At 36.4% G+C, this 26,493-nt stretch overlaps 1 protein-coding gene across 1 annotated transcript in view; it reads right to left on the bottom strand.

Moving 5' to 3' along the window:
• The window catches only part of UEVLD (UEV and lactate/malate dehyrogenase domains), a 43,180-nt gene that overhangs the window by 4,803 nt on the left and 11,884 nt on the right, over positions 1-26,493 (bottom strand). The window contains exons 4-9 of the mRNA XM_090263297.1: positions 22,634-22,797; positions 19,182-19,317; positions 18,027-18,145; positions 14,341-14,443; positions 5,348-5,518; positions 4,179-4,352 (exon numbers count right to left, since the gene is read on the bottom strand). Coding sequence (XP_090119423.1) covers positions 4,179-4,352; positions 5,348-5,518; positions 14,341-14,443; positions 18,027-18,145; positions 19,182-19,317; positions 22,634-22,797 — 867 coding nt within the window. The remainder of the gene's footprint in view (positions 1-4,178; positions 4,353-5,347; positions 5,519-14,340; positions 14,444-18,026; positions 18,146-19,181; positions 19,318-22,633; positions 22,798-26,493) is intronic.

Below are 26,493 nucleotides of genomic sequence, written 5' to 3'. Positions count from 1 at the left end.
CATGAATCATTTTCTAGAAAAATATTAGTACATTATTAGTATATTCACAATAATAGAAAATTGCAGGAAAATATCTATTAAACGAAATACAGCCTTTACACACCTTGGAGAGATGAGTAAAAGGGGAAAGATAGGTATAAAAAAAAAAGACAAAGGACACAACATCTGGACATTGACACGTTGCGTACCGGGGTATTTAAATGCCTTTTAGAAATGACGAGGATTCTTGCCACCCGTACGCAATGTGTTAATAATGACTATTACTGCCATTATATATTACACAATGATCAAACTCTGAATCTTTCCTCTCTGAATCCTGACTTATAAGAGCCATGAGAAAAGAATGTTTGGAAAGAGGGAGAAAGTGTCACTATGTTCAGTTTTGCTTGTGATATTCATTAGAATTTCCAATTAAATTTAGATGGACTTAACTATTTCATTTTTTGTTCACTGACTGCCCAGCCCTTCAAACTTCCTGAATGTGAATCCATCCTAGTTTAAGAAGCCCTTTCAAACATTATATCTAAAATCAATCCTAATCTTTCTGGGTCCACTTCTCAAGCACAGTAATCCTCTGAACCTCAAAATTTTAATGAAAAATGACCTTGGGATAAAATTTTTCCATTACATATAACACCTACCCCTTCAATAAGACTGATGCCCAAAGTAGGTGATCTAACACTGTTCTGAGGTCCAGCCTTAGATTTCTAAAACACCATTTTAATGAATTATCTGTAGTTCACATATGATTTCAATATCACAGCTGAAAACAGCAGCTCCAAAGCACATGTTTTGCTGACTAATTTCGTGGGGCATAATATGAATGACTATTGGTCACCAGATGGCATCAAGATCATTCATTTGTTCCAAAGCATTTACTGAGACCATTCCAAGGAGCTTATGGTCTGGTGGGGTGAAGAGACAGGTAAACATGCTGTTATAACATAGTGTGAGAATGTTTATAACAGAGGCATGAACTTACTTAACCTGGAGAATTCAGGAAGGCTTCCTGGGAGAGGTGGCATTCATGCCCAGTCCTGAAGGGTAAGCAGGAGTTAGTAAAGTGACTGAATGTTCAGGGAAAGGAAGCATCAGGTGCAAAGGCAAGGAGGCATGAGAGTGCATGAACCATTCGGGAAACTGCAAGATGACCACCTGACTAGCATAGAATATCTGGCAGAATGGCAGAAGATGATGCTGGGGAAGGAAGCAGGAAACAGATCCTAAAGGGTCTTGTATATCATGTGACTGTAGTTGTCATTTGTCTCTGAAATACCTGAAGAGAATAATTTTGCTTACACACCTACTATTCTTACGTTTCCAAATCCTAATGTTGCCTTACTTCAAAGTGTAGTTTTCCATGTCCTTTTATCAATTTTCATCACCATCTTGCTGATTACTGTAATAACAGCTAGCACTTACTCAGTGCCAGACAGTGTACTAAATGCTTTAGATAAATTATCCAATTAAGTCACAGCAAGCAAAAGCACAGCTTTGGAGTGGATCAGCATTCAAACCTCAGTTTTGCCCTTACTAGATTCCTTTATAAGCAAATTAGTTTTAATCTTCCTTATCTGTTAATTTGGAAAACCACCACCTCCTTCCTAGGGTAAGATATGCAAACCATTTAATACACATAGTAGCAACTCAATATAAAATAATAATTATAATTGCTATTACTGCAGTGGTATTACTTAAACAAAAATATAACCAGTTGTTGTCTACACATGAAACCAGCAGAGGGAGCCTCTAATCCATTTCTGGCTTCAGGGCTAACTTAAGTATACCTATCCACGGGCATAACATCTCTGAAACAAAGTAGAAGACAGGATAAAAATGATCTGGCAGTGGTATCTAGATGGAAGACAGGGAGATGGGTTGAGAAGTATAGGTAGCTTCAGTGATATCGGTAATGTTCTTAATAACTGAGTGTGGATTACGTGACCCCAATTCACATGCACCTACATCCCTCTATTCTAGTTCCCATTTGAGAGCTCAAGAGAGAATTACTATATCCTTCCTTGTGCTTTTATTCTACTTCCCTTGGACCTGTCCTAAGCTTCCTCAAGACAGGGTCAGTTTCTAGACATCTAAATAGCTCTAACAGCATCAGCATGGTGTTGTAGATTCACTTATTGTCACATCATCCTTTATTTTCTCTCTACAATTCGTGATGTTAATGCAACCATATTGTGAAACATTCTAATTCATTCAAATATTGTCACTTATTATGGGGACTGGTTAAATAAATTGTGGTGTATCCCACAGTTAAAAAGAATGAAGTAGATATACATACATATATGTGTGTATACATATACATATCATTTTTGTGACATATCGATAAGTAAAAGGCAAGGTAGAGAATAATGTATGATATACATTTCATACATGTGCTTGTCTATGCCCAGAACATTTCTCTAAGATTATACCAGAAACAGGTAACTGTGACTGGTTTTAGAGAAAGGGAACTGGGTGTCTGGCATAGAAGGGAGACATTTTCCACTGTATGTATTTTTGTATTATTTAGTTTTTTCATGATGTGAATGTATGACTTTTTCAACTAGAAAAGAACAGCTTAATAACACACTTTTAATAAAGAGAAGGTGCACACTCAAAATTCAAACTGGATCAGAATAAACAGCAGTTTCATAAAAGAATAAATGTCATGAGACAATAAATTGTTAATTACCATATAGCTAATAATAACTTTTAACTCAAAGGAATAAAAAAAAAAATCACTGTAGAATGATGTAATCAGGAAAAACTTCAGAGTGTAAATACGGGATTCCTGATTGAGACCTTGACAGATGAGATTTAAATATGCTGAGAGGAAGGGGAAAAGGATTATGGAGGAGGTCAATGCAGTGGGCTAAGATCCCTGAGGCTGAAGCAAAGCTGTGGGGTGGGACTAGGAGGCACAAAACCTGGGTTTTAGTCCTTCTTTGACCTGGAAAGTTATGGGCTCCTGAGAAGGTCCCTCTTACCCTCCTGCATCCATTTCTGATTCCCTAAAACAAATTATAATCGATGATCCCTTAGATGCCTTCCATCTCTTTAATAACATGACTACCTCCATACCTATAACTGGGAAAGAAAATTAAGGCTATATTTTGGGACTCCTTGAATGGCAAGCAAAGGAATTTAATGGTCTGGTCAGAGGAAGCCAGTGAAATTTTTTGAAAAGAATATAATTTAGGAAGATTGAATTAATGTGTGAAAGCATATAGTAAACATTGGCTAATATCATTATTAATTTGGTAGACAAGGGGGGAAAGAGCAAACTAACTGGGAGATTTGCAATAATGAGATTAGCAAAAGATCAGCATGAACCAGAACTCAAAAGGATTAGTGAGCAAAATTCAGGTCACGCTCTTATTTAAATCCCTCAACATTCATTCCAAGTTCTTGTTCACCACCCTTTTCTAGGGTCCTATTGATTAGTGTTTAGTCTCAAAGGGCATTTTGAACCTGAAAAGTAGTTCTGCTTGAATTACACTGTCAGGTTTGGTAAAGGTTTATTCGATAGCCTCTTGCTGGCATTCACTTTTAAGTAACCAGTACAAATTTACACAGATTTAAAATACTGCTCTATTTCATTAAAATAATTTTCTTAAAATTAAACAAATATTACATATCTATAATGACAAAATTAGAAAACACAGAAAAGTACAAATTTTTAAGTCATCTTTAACCCAGGGGGAAAAGAAGGGGAAGGATCTAGTCAAGGAACAGGTATGGATGACTCATGGCATGAACAACAGGGTGGGGGTTGACTGTGGGAGTGGGGGTAGGTGGGGCAGGGGAGAGCAATGGGGGGAAATTGGGACAACTATAATAGAAAAACAATAAAAAAAAAGTTACCTCTAACCCAGACATAATAGCTGTTAATATTAGGCATCAAAACATACAGGAAGCTTTGAATTTAAAGAAAGTTTTAGGAAATATAAAACCTGGCTAAGGAGTCTTGCCTAATTGTAAATTTCCAGAAAAGTAAATATAATTAGAATAACATGTTTGAGGACTCTATTCACAACACAGGGCATGTTACCAAGAAGGCGCTCAAATGTGGAGCAAAAACCAACTAAGCTCCACAATTCTTGAGTCCTCAGATGTATCTGAATATTATAGCCACTAGTGACTTAGGTTATTAATATAACTAATAAAAGTGTATTTCTTACCTTTGTCTTCTCCCTGCTCACCAATAACCCATATTTGTTGTCCTGAAGTTTGTGCCTTCAAGACATCTGTAATAATATATTGCAACCTCTGTGAATCCAGATTGCATCCAATTCCAATCACTCGATTTGCAGGAAATGCACTCAGTTTCCATGTCACATAGGTCATGATTTCCACTAAATATTGCACACAAGATGAAAATGTAAAATTAAAAAAAAAATACTCTAGCCTAGTTCATAAACAAATATTTATTATTTTACAGAGTAAATTAGAAGTTGTATGCACTATTCTTAGGTCTTAAATGCACGATAAGGCATAATATGTTTTTAATGTACATTAAAAACATGAACGAGGTTTCAGCATGATTTAACATAACTCTGTTGTTAAATATAAGTTGTTAAGAGTGGAAAATAATTTCCTAGATTAGTTAAGCAAGAAGGATGAAAACTGGGTACAGAAAACCAGAAGATATTTTTTTTCCATTGATCAAGTTCTCTTTTACATCAATCTTAGGCTAAATTTCTATCTTTAAATTAAAATACTGGTTCATATACCACCACTATGCAGTATAGGAACAAAAACACAACTACTTTCTTCTTACATGCCAAAAGGATGTCAGGAATTAAAGAGACCAGTGTCTCTCAACCAATTACTATAGGAAAACAAATGAAATGCACACCATACTCCTATTCTGGGAACATTAAAAAAATCTCTTCACCAATTTGAGTCCAGTACCACACTTAACTCTTTGAAAATATTTCTTTTTTAGGTAAAATGGTTTAAAACAATTTAAAATACAAACTGTTAAAAATGTACTCTGGCACACTAACATTTTATGACACTTCAGGATTAACAAAAGACCTTTCATATAAGTCACTGCATTTTTCTCTTGGGAGTTCACCTATTTTCTCACTGAGGAAAGCCTGTCTAACAACCTGGAACATAGTAATAGTAGTATTACATTAAAAAACTGTGATTTGCAATCTTCTAGTTAATGCCAGGCATAAGAACTCACTATATGACAGGACATGTAATGTATTGTTCATTTTAAGAGCAATTTAACTGAATACTCTAGTCATCCCTTTACAATCTAGTTTTATGACTTTTATCAGTAATGGCAATTCTACTGACGCACTGGACCATCAAATTCATTTAAAATAAAACCTTTTACCTGGTTGAGATGCAATGAGCAGGATACTGTTTTGACTATAATGCCCGAGAGCTGGGACAAGGGTTCTGAACATATCCACATTTCTCTGCACCACATCCAGGTAGGACTGAGAACTACCCAAAGAGTTAACTGTGAAGATGACCACCTTGGAATGAGCAGAGGCAGACAAATCTAAAATGAATAAAAAGAAACAGTCTGAGCTCAAGATATAGACGTTTTTGTTTGTTTGCTTGTGTTTTTTAGAGAGAGGAGAAGGGAGAGAGAGAGGGAGTGAAACACCAATGTGTGAGAGAAATATCCATCAGTTGTGGCTCACACACCCCCACCCAGGGACCTGGCCTGCAACCTGGGTATGTGCCCTGCCTGGGAATCAAACCAGCAACCTTTTGGTTCCCAGGCCAGCGCTCAATCCACTGAGCCGTATCAGCTAGGGCTCAAGATATAGGTTTTAATCAAGTTCGTGTTGATAAGGCTTTTCTTTTCTTCAAGTAGAAAGCTGTTAGGCACACTTGCCCCTGGATCAATCTGATGCTGAAGTTTGCCATCAGAGAGTTAAGAGCAAGAGTGTATCCCAAGGTGGGGAGGGGGGAGGCGGCAATAAAGATAAACCAAATAAATTACAGGATCCAGAACCTACAAACAAGGAATTAATTTTTATGTAACCCACAATTTTATTAGGGAAAATAATATGCTACAGGCAAAATAAACTTACAATCAATTATATCACTCATTTTAAAACTTTGAGCTTAGGAGTCCTAGAGTTCCTTAAAAGTGCTTCAGAGGCCACCTGGGAGGACTGGGAATAAGTGAAAAGAAGACTGGGAGGTATGGCTCCAGGCCATTTACTTTAACTTCAAGCAGAGTAGTTCTGCTTGTATCTGTTTTATTTATTAAGGATTCTACTCCAAAAAGAAAAAAAATAGTTTGAAAAATTTTAAATCAAGATAAAATGTCTTGGCTCATTTTTTACTGACTTTTTCTTACACTGAAGGCTACTGTCCTTGGCTTTAGGTTCTTTCAATAGGACTTAATGCATAAGCAACTGTTATGACTTAGAAAAAGCTGTTCTCTGGAGTTCACTGCTGTGATCCTCAAACATACATATGCTATTTTACAACATTACTCTCTGTTGCACAGTATGTTTTACAGTAAGTACATGTCAAAACAGTAGCCAGACATTATCAACATCAGAAACAAGAGAACTATTATAAAGCAAGCAGAATGGCATTGGTTCAACCTCTGTAAATGAATTATTAGCATCTTGGGGAGACAATGAGTAGATGCCAGGGTTTACAGTCTTAATTAAGCCTCTAAGGCCATCTTTCTAAACAAGTTTCAGAAGAAAGCACTTGCGCAATTGTCCATTGGGAAATGTACTACCCAATTTCAGTTCATAATCTAACACAATTGTGGGGATGGTAGCTCCAAAAACTGACTCATGGATTTTAATTAAGGTTCTTCATGTGTCCTCTTAAGTAATTCCTGTGTTCTAATTTTGGAATAGATATCTGGTGATGAGTCAAAAACTCAAGGATTGGAAGAACTGGAAGGGATATAGTTAAGACTTACATATCACTTTTATGTGCCAGATATTGTTCTAAGAGCTTCCCATATATTTACTGATTTAAAATAAGCCACAACACACTATGGGGTCAATATCATCCCCATTTGACAAATGATGAATGTGAGGCACAGAGAAGTTAAGTAACTTGTTCAAAGTCATAGAACTAGTACGTACTGTGTGACCTAAGCCATAATCTCTCTGAGCCACCTATAAACTATGAGAAGTAATGAAGTGTGAATATATATAAAGTATCTAGCACATGTTATTGATTCTCTAAAATGATGGTAACTATTATTATTATTAAGGGATAAGAGACAAGCATAATAATGTCTTCAGCTAGAAGATGACATGATAAAAATAATATCATAGGGAAATTATTCTATTACCTATGTCTAATATCAAATAAAAGTAATCAAGAGAAAGAAAACAGGAACCCTCATACACTGTTGGTAAGAGTATAAATAGGTACAACTTAGTAATACAAATTTAAAAAACACATACCTTTTGATCCAGTAATTCTACTTTATCCCACTAGAGAAGTACACGAAGATTTCTGCATAACAATGTTCTCTGAAGCATTATTTGTAATCACAAAAATACAAACAACACAAATGTCTACTAACAGGACAGACATCCATATGAAAGTGTTCAAAGAAATAGAGCTATTTAGATCGTTATGTGCTATAATAATGATCTTGAAAAGGACACTATTAATTTATCAATAACTTAAACACAGAATTGCCATATGACCTAGCAACTCTACTTCTGGGTAAATACCTAAAAGAACTGTAAACACATGTTCAAACAAAAACTTGTACATGAACATTCATAGCAGCACTTTTCACAATAGCAAAAAGATGCAATCCAAATGTCCATCAATTGATAAATGCATAAATTAAATGTGGTATGTCCACACCATAGAATACCATTCAGCCACAGAAAATGATGTACTGATACACGCTACAATATGAATGAACCTTGAAAACATTATGCTAGGTGAAATAAGCCAGACACAAGTCACCCCCAATATTGCATGATGGTGATATTGTCTTTCTCTGGCTGACTTATTTCACTTAGCACAATACCCTCTACATCCATCCATGTTGCTGCAAATGGCAAGATTTCTTTTCAAAAGCGAGTTTTGTTGTTGCTAAATTCCTGTTATGGAACTGCAAAGCGACTGAAATCATTTACTTACCTAGTTTAACTACCTTTAAGGATCCTCAGAATGTGTCTCTTTTATAAAATGTATTTCAGTGCAAAAAGGAATGTCGCCATGGTAAACTTTTTGCTATATACTTTTTAGCACAATTTTTAAGAAACGGGGGATAAAAAGATTAAGTGCAAAAAATAAATGCAAAACCAGTTTCTCCAGTCTTGACTTCTAAAACTACTCTTAAAAATCTCGTAGTATTTCTCCAGATTTAGTCTATGCATACAAAAGCATAACTATTTGTGTACATATATACAGGGTGTAGCAAAAGTAGGTTTACAGTTGTTCATTCATATGAAAAATAATACAATTGTAAATAATAATACAAGAATAAACTGTTTTGTGTACTCACAACTGTAAACCTACGTTTGCCCCACCCTGTATAGCATATTTGCATATTCACATGTACATACTGGGTTGGCCAAAAGACACATTTTTCATTTTCACCAATAATTTTACTGAACAACGTATTCACCGTTTTGTTCCACTACCTTCTGCCATCTTTCAGGCAACTTCATAATTCCACCTTCCCAAAACTTTTATCTTTTTGAGCAAAGAACTGTTTCAGGTGCCTTTTGCAGTCTTCCAGGGAATTGAAATTTTTTTCATTAATAGAATTTGTAAGGACCAAAATAAATGGAAATCTGAAGGTGCAATGTCTGGTAAATACAGCACATGAATCAGAACTTCCTAGCCAAGCTGTAACAATCTTTGCCTGGTCAGCAAAGAAACATGCAGTCTTGCACCATCCTGATGAAAGATTATGCATTTTTTGTTGACTACTTCAGGATGCTTTTTGTCGAGTGCTGCTTTCAGTTGGTCTAACCGGGAGCAGTACTTGTTGGAATTAATCGTTTGGTTTTCCAGAAGGAGCTCATAATAGAGGACTCCCTTCCAATCCCACCACAGGTACAACATCACCTTCTCTGGATGAAGACTGGACTTTTAGTGTGGTTGGTGGTGGCTCCCTTCACTTGCCCCACAATCTCTTCCATTCCATTATTGTAAAGTATCCACTTTTCATTGCCCATCACAATTTTTTTAAAAACGGAACATTTTTGTTATGTTTAAGTAGGAATCGCATGCAGAAATAGAAGTCAAGAAGGTTTTTTTTGCTTAACTTATATGGAACCCTTACCCTGGCTGGTTTGGCTCAGTGGATTGAGCGTCGGCCTGCGAGCTAAGTGTCGCTGGTTCGATCTTCCAGTCAGGGCACATCAGAGAAGGAAAACTCTGACTCCAAAAAACCTCCGCTGCCTTGCGGCATACCTCTTCAGGGGAAAGGCTAAGGGAGTAAACCCCGACAGAAAATCCGGAGCCGGAGTCCCTAAGGCGGTTTGACGTTGTAGTCAACACTGGCAACTCCTGCGGCGCACCTGAAGCCAAGCTGTATTGACTCCGTCTTTCCCTTGGACCCTTCAGCTGTGAAGAGAGGGGGTGTCTGCTGCATGGGCAACAGCAGACCCTCCATATCACCCTGCCCAGGCTCTGTAGCTTCAGCTTCACTGGAGAGGACACTCCAGCGTCATCGCAAGATGTCGATTCAACACGGGAGGAGACAGATACTGTGTCACTCCGGAGTCGGACTGCACAACCATTCTCGGCGGTGCAGATAGACTCTTAAGAAGCTACACCATCGTCTCTCGAGACGGACGGCTGCCAAGAGAGATATGGAACCCAAACATGAAAGCGATTAACATAACCAAGCTTGTGCAAATGGTTTTCAACACGATTTGAGTACATCAGCTACCTCCCACGTGGTATAACATTGATTGTTCTCAATTAATGTCTCGATTTATTCACTATCAGCTTCAACTGGTCTACCTGACTGTGGAGCATTGTCCAGCGAGAAATCTCCAGCATGAAACTTTGCAAACCACTTTTGACATGTTTGATCGGTCGCAGCACCTCTCCGTATACTGCACAAGTCATTTTTTGCATTGCAGTTGCATTTTTACCCTTCTTGAAATAATAAAGCATAATATGCCAAAAATGTTGCTTATTTTCTTCCACCTTCAATATTAAAATGGCTACACAAAAATTCATCACTTTTGACAAATATTTTTTAACTTTTTAAAAAGATTTTATCTATTTATTTTTAGAGAGATGGGAAGGGAGGGAGAAAGAGAGGGAGAGAAACATCAATGTGTGGTTGCCTCTCATGCACCCCTAACTGGGGACCTGGCCCACAACCCAGGCGTGTGTCCTGACTGGGAATCGAACCAGCACCCCTTTGGTTCAGAGGCTGGTGCTCAAACTATTGAGCTACACCAACCAGGGCTGATAAGTACTTTTTTAAATGAACACTTATGACAGCTGTCACAATACAATCTAACAAAATTGTTTCAAATGAAGTTAAGACAACTAAGTGCTACTATAGCCATCTTATCTTGTGGAAAAAAACCAAATGAACTTTTTGGCCGACCCAATATGTATATCCCTCCCTCCAATGTTTTAGTAGCTATTTAAAAAATATCCAAATGGAGTAAAGTACAATTCTAAGATGATCAGTTGCAATCGATACCTGTTCTGATGGGACATTACTAAAATTTCCCATTGAGCTCAATTTCCCAAAATTATTAATGCACTTCTCCATTTTGTAGACTATATTCATAAAATGTTAGTTAACACTATATCATGTCATAGGAATTAAATTAAGTATTATCTGGGATGTGCAACCAAAATTAACAAGGGGCAACATGAAACTTGCCCCAAGGTAGTGTGCACTCATTCAACATTCCCTACTTGGAGGCAAGCACCATGACCTCTATATCTGCTCCAAGGATTCTCTTCTTTCAACTACTTGAGAACAGTAGTTATTGAAACAATTTCCTCACGTCCTAAATGGCCTCAGTACCTCTAGAGTCTACATACTCAACAGTCCCCTAAAGTGATTTGGAATTGTTAAAAGGTCCCTTAAGAACTTCAGTACCTGGAAATGACAGGCACAAGAGAATACCCCGCTCCCTCAGGGACCCTCCAGATAAGGCCTACAAAAGCCTCATTAAAGCAACTATTGTACTGTCTTTAGAGAAAGAAAAGGAACTCATTGTGTCCTACAGGGATCTAGAGGCTTGCTAGAACTATTACACCCAATTTTTATAACCCAGAGATATCATTTCAACTTTTCTGACCTACTGTTGTTCCTAGTACATTTAGACGTGTGAACCATTAGGTCTCATTCTAGCTGGAAGGTATGGTGAATGGATACAGGGCACCTGTAAGGAAGGCTCACAATAAAAACACCACAACACAGGACTTCAGCAGTAGCCGAGGCGTTGTTTATTCACAGGTCTGCAGAGCTGGGCAGAGCCAGCCAGGGGCATGTGCGCCGAAGCAGAAAAAGCAAACTGGTTTTATACTAATGCAAGTAGTCCCGTCCCCCCCCCCCAAACTCCCCCTTTTCTCTATTACTGGATACTCAGGAGTTACAATCTAATGTGACTAACTAAGGGTAAGGGTAATTTAGTGAGGGGTCTGTTTCCAGCTCTCCCTTGCCCTGTGTTTGGGTTTGGTGATAAACTTACTTCTAGCTCACCTCTGAAGAGTCCCAGAGTCCCTGTGTTTGGATTTGATGACAAACATATCTCTAGTTCTCTTTTGATCTCAGAGCCATTCGTGATGAGCTGCGGAGTGTCATTTTCTGATTTGTATGCTAACATTTTCCCTTGCTTTCCTGTTGACTCGGAGACCAACCCCCTAATTCAAGATTCAAATTACATTTTTCCTTTGCTGTTAATTATTTCCTACTGGTTTGAGAGTCACTAGTTTCTTTGTCTCTTACACACTTAAGTAAGGAAATGCAAGGGGAAGCCAAACTACTAACTATATGTTACAACCTGACTTTCACTGTCACCTGACTTTGGAAGGTTAGAATAAACACTTTCTAGTATTTAGAGTATTTAGAGTAAACACTTTCTAGTTCAATGATCTTCCAATATTTTTGATCATGTATCTCTGGTAATAAAATATTTTAAGCCCATATCCCCAAATATAGTATTTACCTACATAAATATGTCTGCATTAATATAATATGTACATAATAAAATATATGCAAAATTTTTTAATTAAAAATATAAGATGTTACTTTTTTAACATGAAAATTTTGATACAAAAACCCTTTTTGTTGTTATTAAAACTTATTTTCACAATATATTCTTAGTGAAAGTAACGTAAATTGAATTTTTGAAAAGAATCTTAGTTTAATACTTCTGCTATATACCAAGAAATAGGTATAATTCCTGCTTTAAAGATGATAAAACTAAACTTTCAGAGATTATATAATCTGACAAATGTCAGAGCTATAATGTAGCAGAACTAGGATGCAAACCCCATCTCTCTAACTCTAAAACCAGTGTTCTTAACCAATATATTATGAAAAAGGAAGCAGAGTAAATAAACATATTCTAAAATGAGACACACAGAAAGAAACAATTTCTTCATGTCCTAAATGGACTCACAAGCTTTAGAGTCCATGTACCAAACAGTCTCCTAAAGTGATTTGACAGAGACAAAAATAAATCCTTCTGACTAATCTGAATATTATTTACTTATCTGATGCTTGTTAATATAATCAGTTGTAGTCTCTGTATGACTCTGGGTAAGTTACTTAACTTTTTTGAATCTTAAGTTTCTAAATATGTAAAATTCAGGGCTTTGGACTAGGTGATCTTTTTTTTTTAATTGTTTTTTAGAGAGGGGAAGGGAGAGAGACAAAGAGAGAGAGAGAGAGAGACATCGATTTGTTGTTCCATTTATTGATGCATTCATTGGTTGATTCTTGCATGCGCTCTGACCTGGGATCGAGACCGCAACCTTGGTGTATCAGGACAACATTAACCAGCTGAGCTACAGGACCAGGGCCTAGACTAGGTGATCTTTAAGTTACTTTCAGCATTAAAATTCTAGTACTCTAGACAGAACACAGATGATTTTTAGGGCAGAAACTGTTACCAAACAGAGGCCTAACCCCAGAGTGGGTCTGCCTTAGGCCGACCTGTAGTGTGTGGGTTCTCGATTTCATGTAGGAAAGATTTCGCAACACAAGTCCAGGTGATTTTGAGAGTCCTTTCATTAAAGCTGGGGACACTGAAACAAAGGAAGGACTTAGGGTTGAAGAAGCAACAGGAGAGAGCCTAGGCGGGGCTCTGCTTTGGCTCCCTAGAAATGTTAAAGGAAAGGAGTGAGCTAAGGTGGGGCTGCAGTTAGCTCACTGGGAAGTCAGAGAAAAGGCAGGTCTTGGAGACAGGCTCCGGGCTAAGCCTGGGACAAGCTCCAGCTTCCACTGCTCCCCTGGTTGCAAGTCTTATGGGAACCCTTGGAGTTTAGAAGGAAGTAAAAAGTTCACACCTGGGAAGGAGAATGGGCATGCTCTAGAGCAAGCCTGCACTTAGATCTTTTGTTTTGAGAGTTTTATCTCTCCTCTGCAGGGGAGAATCTTAGGGGAGATTTTGAGCAGAATATTTATCAGCTTTCCAGGTGCATTTTTAATATGCTGATGCATCAAAATGAGCATACAGGAGAGTTAGATTATTCTTTGGTTTGCTTCACTTTTTACTTTTATCTTGGGTCTGCCTGGCTCTAATCAGGTTTTTGTTACTTGTTTCCCCGACTTGACCTGTCCTTGGGTTTAGCTGGCACACATGGCATTAATTGGGTCTGTTCTCTATCTCCCAGGCCAAGGTCACTTAAGCTATGTATTCTCTGGTCAGGGAGAAGAGGTATAGACCAATTTGCTCTCAAGTGTCCTTGGTTAGGGACATAACATCTTAAAATTCACTAGCTGGCCGTAAGTTGTTTGGCCTTGTTTAATTTTCTTTTCTCAGTTTCCATATTACACTTGCCTAGAAATTTTCCGAGCTTTTTACTAGGAAAAACAACTTTCTAAGATACAATGTTCAATACATGTCATTATAGATTTGTCCACATCCACAGAATGTAGAATGTCAAGAGTGAATCCTAATGTAAACTACAGAATTTGAATGATAATAATGTTTCCAGGAAAGTTCATCAATTTTACCACTCAGGCAGGGGATGTTGACAGTGGGGCAGGCTATGCATGTGTGAGAACAGGGGGTATATATGGGAAATTTCTGTATCTTTGCCTCAATATTGCTCTGAACCTAAAACTGCTCTAAAAAATAAAGTCAATAAAAATTCTAGGACTTAAATACAAGGACAAATAAGGCATACACGTTTTAAGCAGAAAAACCAGACCTTTGCTGATCTCCACATTAGGCAGGTTGAAGATATTAAGGTCCATCATCCCTCCTTTAGTCCCTTCTGAAAGGTCTAAGAGGACAAGTCTGTCTGCAAGGCCCTGTACAGTACAATGAGAAAAAGAAGAGCATTACTCTGGACATGTCCAGTTACTCAACTGAAATGCATTCAGAAGTGAGGGGTATGGAAGAATACACAGGACTCACATGCTGTTTTATGAAGCAAAAGTAATGAAATAACATTAAAAGGGACAAACAAGCAAGAAATTATTATGAACTAGAATAATGTGATCCTTCACGCTCGACTGAAAACTGGGATCTAACAGGGCTTGAATCAGAAGCCACAGATTGCAGGTTTCTTTTGATGGGACAAGTAATAAAGAACACTTGGTGTACTCAGTATGTTTGCTATCGTTATTGAGTTTATATTTTCACTTTGATGTTATAATTTACATTCTGAAAGTATTTAGAGTAATTTTTTTGGGGGGGGTTTATATTAGCATCTCATTTCTAGCATGAAAGTCAACACTAATGCCAAATTTCTCTTAAAGAAAAAAAGGATAGCCCTAGCTGCTGTGGCTCAGTTGGTTGCAGCATCGTCCCATACAACAAAAGGTGGGGGTTCAGTTCCCAGTCAGGGCACATACCTAGGTTGTGGGTTCAATCCCCAGTTGGGGCACATATGGGAGGCAACCAATCAATGTTTCTCTCTCACATCCATGTTTCTCTCCCTCTTTCCCTTCCTCTTTCTCTAAAAAATCAATAAACATATTTAAAAAAAGGATAATAGCCATAAATCTAAAATAAAATCCAATTATCATGCAGCCCTCTCCCCAGAGAGCTCATGGAAAATATCTCCCCATTTCTGTAGATGGGTCCTTGGGTGCCAAGATGGGCTGACTGTAAATGACAACATGGAATATCTTGCACATCAGATTACCCTGGTGGAAGGTCTTCTTCCAAAGTAGTAAGGGATCTAAGGATCTCTCCTACCTTAGATGGCAGGAGCGAGAGTACCAAGGCATCTACCAAATTATCAGGAAGGAAGTGTAGAAGTTAAGAAAACAACCCAGCTAGATTACTTATTAGCTCTGTAACGCTGGGCAAGTCACTGAACTTGGCCTTATTTCCTGGGTTATAAGGATTAATTATGTGACACAGGGCTGGCAGAGAGAAGTCTTCTCTAACTTGTACTTATTAATTTTATTATTGTTAATCACTTGTAAGAGACATGCAAAGAAAACTGAGTTACTATTTTTCATTTATCAGACATGCAAAGATCCAAGTTTAACAGTAAAAAATAGGTATTTTCATAAACTATGTGTATGAGAATAAACTGACAAGATAATTTGACAATTTCTATCAAAATTAAAAAACACAGTAACTCCTTTATCCATCAATTTCACTTATGTAAATTATCCTACAAGTTCATTAGTACATGTAGGATAATGCTACAATATGTAAGTATACAGATATTCAAAAGAATGGAGGAAGCATTTGAAGTTTTGCTCCCAGAATATATCATCAGCTCGGCTCAAATAAACTCAGAAAAAAAAAAAAAAAAAGACTAGAAACGACCTAAATGTCCATTACTAACAACAGCAATAATAATGAAGCATTGTAACATAGTGGTTGGGAGCAGAGCTCAAGCTTTAAAGGATCACATTTAGTAGATCAGTGAAGCACATGGATCACCAGGGATTTTGTTAAAATGCAGATTTGCTACTGTAAGTCTGGAGTGGAGCCTGAGATTATGCATTTCTAATAAGATCTCAGATGATGTCAATGCTGCTGGTCTGAAAGACACATATTAAGTCGTAAAGATCTAGAATATAAGTTCTATAAATAGATTGCCTAGCTTCAAATCCTCGCTCCATTTATTAACAGTGTGACTTTGGGGAAGTTGGGTAACCTGCCTATGCTCTGGTTTCTTCATTTGTAAAATGGCAGTAATGATGTACCTAAGCCACAGGGTTGCAGTAAAAATGAGTCGAATGTTTAGACGAGAGCCTGGCAACTAGTTAAGCATTCAGTAAAGGTTATTTACTGCTGCTACCACCACTAGCACATACTGTTGTCACTATTATGGCTATTATTTGAGTATTGTTGCACTATTTGAATATTGTACCTTGTATTAAAATGTTAATGTTTAAAAAGGAAAAATGGAAAAACAATTTCCATCTAGACAGCTCACAAAGTAATACCGACAGGGAGACTCTTCTAACAGCTAGAGAAACATGACTTTAAAGGGCCTTCCTGTACTTAACAAAAACAAAGAAAACTGATAAAACTCAGTATTGTGAGAGATGTCAAAATTTTGGATGATGTGCACATTTCTATTAGTAGCATAAATTAGTTCTGCCTTTCCAAAGAGCAATCCTGCAATATGTAGTAAGTGCCATAAAAGATATCCATGCCCTCTGACTCACTGGTATTACTTTTGAGATTATGTAAACCTAAAAATTAATTCAGATGAGAAAATAAGCAACTTGTAAAGCAATGTTTACAGAAGCACTCTATTTAGTAACAAAAGAACTGAAAACAATTCCAATTCCAATTAAGAAGGAACAGTCTATAAAGATGGAGGGTGGGGGAAATGAAGCTATAAATAAGTCAAAAGTTAGCATATACTCTATTGTTCTCGGTAGCCAGATATAAAATTCTAGCTTCCTGGATATAATTTAATTATTTGCTAAAGTAGGACCTATCTCCAAAACATATGTGAGTCGTAAATGAAAGAAATTAGATGACAAGGAAAGGGGAAAATTTAGGTGGCAAACAATCAAATTTTAAGAGAACAGAAAACCAAATGCTAGCTACCAAATAAATATATAAAGGGACAGCTCTTCTATTCTGGGCTATATCCCTCTAATGACATAGACATGCTGTTACCATAACAGTGGGCCCTGAAGGGCCCTTTGAACCACTCTGGAAGGGGGTTTAAATGCCTTCCTGAAAATAATTTATATAGAAAATATCTAGTGAAAAGGACTGATGAAAAATAAACAAATCTCAAACTATCAACTCAGGAACTATGATCCTAAAGGAAGTAGAGTAATTACATGAAAAAAGGCAACCTTAAAAAATTCTATTGAATAATCTTAGGAAGAGCTAAAATTAAGCTCTTAAATAAGAGTTTAACTAAAGCAGTATGACTCAGCCCTGACTGGTATGGCTCAGCGGGATGGGCGTCGTGCCATAAACTGCAAGGTCATGGGTTTGATTCCCCATCAGGGCACATGACTGGGCTGCAGGCAAAGTCCCCAGCTGGAGGTGTTGGAGAGGCAACCCATCAATGTTTCTGTGGCACATAAATGTTTCTCTCCCCTCCCCTCCATCCCTTCCCCTCTCTCTAAAAGTAAAAAAATAAATAAAATCTTAAAAAAAAAAAAAAAGCAGCATGACTCAGAAAACAAAAGAATTTGTGACTCAGATAAATATGAAGTTGAAGTTTCCCTTGAATTAGGTTGATAAGCCCAGTATTCAAACCACTTTTCAAAGCCTATTCCATGACTAACTTAATGAGAACTTTTAGCTATTTTGTCAACTAACTAAATATATTTTAAGACAAAATGATGTTTCCCATATGACAAAATTAAGCCATCATTTCTTGTATACTGAACATAAACTACCTAAAAGTGTAGCAATATGATATGTGTATTTATAATCACTATGCTTACATACCTTTGCTGAAATTGCTAACGTGCAGGCAACTCCTAGTTCTCCACCTCCAACCACAGTAATTTTCTTTACTGTTTTATTCTCATGATTTGCCCAATTCTTTGACTTTATGTCTGAGACGCCTAGAAAGAAAAATGAATGAACATGACAATTTTAAAGTAAAATCAAAAACCTTTTTAGCATCTTTTTAAAAAATACATCAAGGTTCAATATCTTGGACAAAAAACATGGTGCTAGTCCATAATAGGCACTCAAAAATACTTATTTAACAAATGAAATGCTAGCAAGACAGGAATGTGATATTACATATTCCACTAAATAAAGGCTATCCTTTTAAAAGGAAATCATCCTTCCCAACATTTAAAAATGTTATGTAAGACTGAAAAAAACAGATTTTCATAATTCTGAAAAACATTTTGATTCTTACTGCTCTAGTCTAAAATGTAAAAAGTATTTTAACACCTTATACATTTTGCAAACATGGGTATTTTGCCTCATACTCAATGAGAAACACTGAGAATCACAGAGTTTCTGGTTCAATATATTGACATGAGGCAAAAAGCCACATAAACATATAATGAAAAAGGTTTAGGATCATTAATACAGGGGTTGGCAAAAGTAGGTTTACAGTTGTGAGTAGACGAAAGTTTATTCTTGTATAATATTTTATTAATTATTGTATTATTTGTCTTCTTTTCATTATTATTGTTATTATTTTGTATCCTTACGTATGATTTATTTTTTAGGTAATAATGGCTAATAATTTAACCTACTTTTGCCTACCCCTTTACATATCAAGTGGTTCTGAACAAAACAAAAACTGTTTTATCTGTCAGTATAAGAGTAATCTTTTACATTTTAAGAAACCATATTCATTGGAATTGTATGGTAAGTAAAACTTACCCTATGATAGATGTACAGGAATTTTTTTTTTTTAATAAGTAGTAACTCTTAATTTTATTCATGCTCTGCTTGCACAGTGGCTACTGGGTTTCTGTAGATGTACAGGAATTTTTGATTCAACACAAATATATGTATGTGTATGTGTGCGTGCGTGTGCGTGTATTTATTTATTTATAAAAATAAAAGTAGCAGAGAGTAAAGGCTATTAATGAGAAATTACAAACTCATAACTGTATGATTAACAAAAATACAAACCTTCAGTGATTTTTGCAATATAGGCTAGCAAGTCCACCTGCCGTGCCTCATCAGATGATGAGAGAGAATACAGGGGAAGTTCCTCTTGAAACTTGGCAATCATTTCTTTAATTAATCCTACAAGGACAGACTTAGGCTGCAGAAACCACACAAAGGGAAGAGTTATGCAAAAATTTTGCTAACAAATACTACCTTGTCAACCTATACATTTTCCTAGTTAGTCAAAACAAAGTATTGCGTTATGCTCTCATTTTTTGAAAACTACGTACCACGGAAATTAGGTGATACCTTCAACTGTTTAAATACTTTCAACTGAAAATTACTTAATTCTTTTAACTGAAAAACGAAGAAAGAAATGTTAAATCCACATCTCCAAGATGTGGGAAAATAACATGGATGTGCTTACTAGCAAGTATCTATGTTAGGGAATGGTCTGTCTTTTTTTTTTTTTCCTTAACTTTTTATTTTGAAATAATTGCAAAAATAGTACAAAGGATTGCCATATACTCTTTATCCAGATCACTAAAATTTTATCACATTTGCTTTCTTAGTCTCTTTCTCTCTCTCTATTTTTCTGAGCCAATTAAGAGTAAACTACAAATATGATACCTCTTTATCCCTAAACACCGGGGAATAGAGTGAAGAAATAAAATGGAATCAGTGTAGTCAAGCTGCTAAATTACTAAAATCAAGTAGGTTGAGGTATGAGGAAATAATTCTATTCTTGTTTTAATAAGCCTGGAAACTTAAAACTTTGAACTTTTCAGTCCTGTGTCAATGCCTGGATAGATATCACACCTCCAGCTAGCCCTCTAATTACCCTCTAAAGGACTAAGGAAAAATGTTCATGTATCCAGACCACTTGAAACCCAGACCCCTGGTCATCTAAAAGATTATTACCATCTTGGGCCAATCTGGAGGCTAAGAAAGCAGGACTGATTCTTCTCAAGAATGTACTTTTTATTTAACGTTTCTTTCTTTTTTGGAAAAATCTGGGTATTGCCTAGCTGTGTTTACAATTTGCAACCCCCCCCAAGACTCCTGAATAAGCCTTTATTATTTATTTCTAGCCAAAGCTTCCAGGCTCTTTTTGAGTTCATTTAATAATACTGTAGGGTATATTGCCTAAAAGAAAAACAAAACAAAACAAAAAAATGGACATTCTCCTACATAACCATTATCAAATCAGAAAATTAGCACTGATAAGTATTATCTAACCTGCTACTGTTTCTTTTCATTTAACTGTTAAGCAACTTTAGTGAAATTCATTTAACCTATCTTCTCTTCAGTCTTATCAGCAATACAATGTGAATAATAGATCCCAAGTGGCTCTTATGAGAAACAAATGAGCTAATGCATGCAAACTATACAGTCTGAGTAGAAAATCAATGCTTCTTATTGCTGGGAATATCTAGTAGTTAGCTCATTTTAAAACGTGCTTAAATTCTCAGTGTCTGGGTTTCATTATTTTAAAATTAAGAGGGGGAGGCCATTAGGATCAAACAAACACCTTTAAGACCAAGCAGATAACATAATGTGTGAAGGTGGCTACTGTAGCAGATTGGAAAGAGTACATGTATAGGCATTCAAACTCATACAAAAAAAAAAAAAAAGAAAGAAAGAAAGAAAAGAATAAAACAAAGCAGGACAAAACTACTGTGCCATTCAAACAAAACTCTATAGGTCTAACACAGTCCACTGAACCTCTTAGGGAAAAAGGTCTGTAATCTTCGGCCTACACGACCTCTAGATTCTTTCTAGCTCCAAAATTCCATATAATTATACTATATAATTATAATTCCAACTTTACAAGAGTATGTGGAACTTAAAATTACTAGTAATTTTAAATACGGTAATTTAAATAATGTAATGTCTTAAGACTAGTTTTAGCTTATAACACAGAAGCTCAGAACAGTAAAATGAAATCAATACTGTCTGACTGAAATCAAGCACAACCCCAATTAGATTATGGGACTATCTCTGAGTATTTATGAAACAAACAAAACTATGAAAAGAGATGCCCAAGAAAATCAGAAAGAAGGAACAGGAAATATGGATTCCCATAACAGGGTACAGATGTCAAAATATCTTTTGGGAATAGTTTTTTAAAAAGAAAAGAAAAAAGGAAGGGTAATATGGATGAAGGAGAGAGGCAATTCAAAAAAGGAAAAACATACATGATCGATAAATATATGAAAAAGATTTTAATTTCTCAACTAACTAAAGAACTAAGCATTAAGATTAAGACGTCATTTTTGGCCTTCCAATAGACTAATTTTTATCAAGATCCACTCATAACATTTAACTGAAAATCTTATTTAAATCATCAACTAATACAAATAATGTGCAAATTCATGAACTATTCAATAAATGGTCAATGTTTTTCCACCTAAAATCTACTACTGACAAACTGGTGTAAATCCTTTCTTTTACTGTTTCTTTTTTCCTTCTTTTTAAAGGATTTTTATATATGAAAAATATAGAAACCATAAAAGAAGTAAAATGTGTCCACAAGTGCACACCTTTTTAACAGATATATAGAAAACAAGAAGTGATAATCCTCATGCCATCCTTTACAGCAACCTCACTTGACTCTCATATAGCTCTGTCCTCCTGTTCTCCAACTTTCTGAGTACATATAAATATATTATAACTTATCCTTTCATAAAGATTTTAATTACTTATAAAAATGAGAGCACTTTAAAGTAAATGTAAAAAGATGAGCAAAGGTTTATTTTGTTTTAATAATGCGTTCTCTTAGAGAAAGGGTGATTTCTACTCATTGTAGATATGCAACATTTTGTCTACTTTTTGGAGGCCAATTTAGCATTAAATAAGAATAGCCTTCAAAGTATTTATAACCTTTGATCCAATTATTCCATTCCTAGAGATTTATCAATGTTTAATATAATGGTAGATTAAAAATGCAGAATACAAAATTGCATAATATGAAGATTTGCAAAACAAGGAAATTACAGTTACATAAATCAACATAGATGAATTTTAAAAATTTAATGCTCAGTTAAAATAAAGCACATAAAAGAAAATTATGTGTTTCAATTTATTGTAGGTCATTAACAGGCAAAACTACAAATAAATGCATAGATTACATAAGAATCTTTAACAGACCAGGACTAGGAAATAATGCCCAATACCTTGCCAGTGGCTTTCCATGTGCTTTATCAAGCAGCAAACAACTATAAAAAGATAGGGAGCAAGCAACAGCTGGCTCCTAGGCCCGGAGACAACAGCTTCAGGCAGTCTGCTGTCATCAGGGTTCTGGGACCTGGGTGATCACTTGCAGCTCAATTTCAAGTTATTTTTAAAAACCCATATGAAGAATGTTGTTGGAAGAAAATGCAGTAATTTATTTGTTACTTTGATTCACGAGGATCAAATATAAATATTCAGAAAAATAATAACTTTTAAAAGAAAATCCAAATTGATCTTACATGGCTCCAGTTTTGGAGGTAGGGCAAGTATATTCTGCCTTGAGCATCCACATGTTTTCCAACTGAGATTTCCATATTTGCAGTTGGCTTTAAGAAGCAAATGGGGGGAGCAAAAGGGTGAGAGTCCAAGATCCACAAACGAATCGGTATGTTGTATGTGTTACCTATTTGAGACAAAATAACACACTTCAAACAATAATAAGGCATATACATTTATCTATGGTATAGCTAGGTAGCATTTTAAGATGTGTAGTCAAGTTACATAAAAAGGATTTATATAAATCAAGTCCTATTTTCCCCATTTCATAAAGATTAACATTGGAAATATGTTCCCATTAAGTCACCGGCATAATATTTGAAGAAATTTAATTAAGATATCCAATTCAGTTCAATAAATATTCACAAGACCTATTGTGTCAGGAGTTTGAGATACACTATCTCCTCTATATAACTGTCTTTGTTCACCCAAACAGAGCTATTGCACCTTTCTTGAATGCTAGTGGACCCTTCTATTTTTATACTTTTTCTGCATTAAAGTTATTTGCTTACAGTTCTATCTCTCCTTTTACATTGTAAACTTCTTCCTAGGAAAGGATTATGTATTATCCATTTCTATATCCCCTGCACCAGGGATCGTGTCTAACATACTGGCTGCTCAATACAACTTTCTTATGTAATTAAGAATGACTGAATTAATAAAAAAATGAAAATAAATGAATAAGGAAAGATGAATTTGATACTGGCCCTCAGGTTGCTCACTAATAGCAGGTACTAGAACACACAAGCTAGTTTTGATTCATAGACTTAGAGCTGAAAATAACCGCGACAGTCACCTTGTCCAGTAGTCCCTCAGTGTTAACGTACTGAGACAGGAACTCACCGGTGTGCAGTTCCAATTGTAATCATGGATGTCACGCCTACTGAGAGCCGAAATCTGACTGCCTTGGTTGCCAGGAAGCCCAAAGCTGAACTTAATATAAATGCAAAAACTAAACTTCAGCTAAAAATCTGATCAGTTACCTTAGCTCTTTTATCTCCTGATATTTATTCCTGCTTTCATAGTCTTATTGCACATGTCTCTCACTGTACTTAAGAACATGTCTGCTTAGAAGCGAGAATGCATAGATTTCACACATTAATAGCTGTATGATTTTAGGCAACTTAACTTCTATGTCTCAATTCCTTCCTCTATAAAATGGGAATAATAATAGCTCCTACCTCATAGGATTGTGAGGATGAAATTAGTTAATGTATGTAAGTACAATGCTTAGAACAGTATATGACATGGTTAGTACCATGAACAGAGGCAGATTAAGGTCGGTTGAGGAGAAAATATTGGGCCCTTTAAAAAAATACATGTTAACCATATTTTAAAACAAATAAAAAAGTGTAAAGTTGGGGTTTTGCAGGGCCCTTCAGAAGTCAGGGCCCAGGGCGCCCGCCGTTAAATCCGCCTCTGACCATGAAGGGTTGACAATGTTTGCATTTTGAAAACAGGCCAGGTATAAATAAAACGTTTTCTTTTCCACTGCAGCCTTTTCTTACTAAGGAAATCCTCCTTCCACTGAAAGTTACTTTTTCCATCTTGCTTACTTACTCCTCCCCTAAGCACAATAGTACCCAGCAGCCTCTGCAAATTAGACATATTTAAGGAACTTCAAAATATCCCAATACCCAGGCCACTCCCTCAAAGTTTCTCATTCAATGGGATGGGGTGTGGACATTTTAAAAAAGCTTCCCATGGCCCTGGCTAGTGTGACTCAGTTGGTTGGAGCGTTGCCCTGTAACTGAAAGGTTGCAGGTTCAATTCCGGGTCAGGGGACATATCTAGGTTGCAGGTTTGATCCAATTGATGTTTATATTTATCTCTCACATTGATGACTCTCTCTCTCCCTTCCTATCTCCCTTCCTCTCTCTAAAAGCAATGAAAAAAAAAAATGTCCTTGTGTGAGGATAAAAAACCAAATAAATAAAAAGATTCCAGTGTAATTCTAACATGGAGTTGAGATCGAAAATCAGTACACTACAGAAATGTCCTGAATGTTGGTCAACTATTTCATATCAGCAGTTCTCAGAACACACTCCTTTTTTTTCCTCTATAATAGACTTCCCTTTTATTTTATGAACATTTCCACAGAGGTTACTAATTTCTTCACTGACTTTTTAATTAAATAAAATCAATGAATTTACACTATAAAACTTCAAATCCACAGTAGTGTAAAAACAGAATGTTTAGAAACTTCTCTACACTCCTCTCATCCAGTTCTCTGCAGAATTAAAAAGTTAATATTTTCTTGTTTAGCCCTGATGGGTGTGGCTCAGTTGACTGGTGTCATCATGCAATGTGAAAGGTCGCCAGTTCAATTTCCAGTCAGGGCACATGCCTAGGTTGCGAGTTCAGTCCCCAGATGTGTCACATGTGAGAAGCAACGGATTGATGTTTCTCTCTCACATAGATGTTTCTCTCCCTCTCTTTCTCTCTCCCTGTCCCCTTCTCTTGAGCTTTCTCTTATATTTCCACTCATATATTTTATTGAACTTCTCCCTCTTTTTAAAAAACCATTGACTTAGCCCCCTCTGGCTGTTGTGGCTCAGTGGATTGAATGCCAACCCATGAAATGAAAGGTTGCCAGTTCGATGCCCAGTCAGGGCATATTGATGTTTCTCTCCCTCTCTCTAAAAGTAAATAAATAAAACCTTAAAAAAAAAATTCAAATGCAACTTAAACTTTGCCCAGAGAGTGTCCAGGAGGGGTTTAATAACTAATCTTTTCTCCAAATGTTCTTCCTCCTTTTCCATTTTTTCTTCGTTTTTCACCTCTTATTCCTTTTCCAGTTTCTCTTCTATATCCTTTTCCTTTTCTTCCTCCTTCTCTCTACTTCTTATTTTTCCTTATTGCATCTCCACTATGATTCCAATTTAACTGCTCTGGATTCTGATCACAAGGCAAAACTGGTTGTTTCTGTACAGCAAGATTTGAAGTATCAGAAGCTTCTGAAGTACCAAGAGCTCCCTTCATCTCGAATAAGTTTCTTCTCATGGCTTCCAAGACATCATGCTTTCCTGAGTTTCAATCTATGCCAATGGCTGCTCCTTCAAGTTTTCTTTGTTTCTTCTCCTTTTCCTTATCTCTCCCAACCTTGGTCCTACTGAGCCAATCAAGACTCAATACTCCTTTCCTATTTTTGTCTACTTAAAAAATGTTTTATTGAGGTATGTCACCACGGTTAACATCTGTCACCATACAGTGTCTAAATATTTACAATACAGGTATAGATAGGCATAGCTGTTGGTCTGTAGATAACTCCACGATTATAAAGTAATGTGATCATAGAACCAGAGAGTAACCATTTATATTGGCCCATTTGATAGACAAGAAAGGTAATAAACTTTGACCATCTGATCAGCAATAAATAACTAGTGTGCATCACAATGAGTTGATATAATTCTAGTCAAAAGCAAAGGGAAAGCCCTGGCTAGGTGGCTCAGTTGGTTGGAGCATCATCCTATACAACAAAAGGTGGCTTGATCCCCAGTTAAGGCACATACCTAAGTTGTGGGTTTGATCTCTGGTCGGGGCATGTATGGGAGGCAACCGATTAATGTTTCTCTCTCTCTAAAAATCAATAAGCATATACTTGGGTGAGAATTAAAAAAAAAAAAAAATGGAAAAGGGAAAAACCCAAGTTGGCCTTCAAAGAGCCTGTCTGCATGAGAGATGTTTTGTGTACCGGGTTGGGTGGAGGCTCTCTGGAACTTCTGTGGGTGCACAGGAGGCCCTAAGCCATGGCGGCAGATGGAGGTACAGCTTTCTGCACCTCTGCCCTTTGGTCTGTGCCACACAGGGCCCTCCCCCATCC

This window comes from Furipterus horrens, unplaced genomic scaffold, assembly GCF_987537825.1.
Source record: "Furipterus horrens unplaced genomic scaffold, mFurHor1.1.pri manual_scaffold_2, whole genome shotgun sequence".
NCBI lineage: Eukaryota > Metazoa > Chordata > Mammalia > Chiroptera > Furipteridae > Furipterus > Furipterus horrens.
The sequence above is the reverse complement of the archived record's forward strand: the minus strand, read 5'-3'. Positions and strand labels throughout refer to the sequence as shown.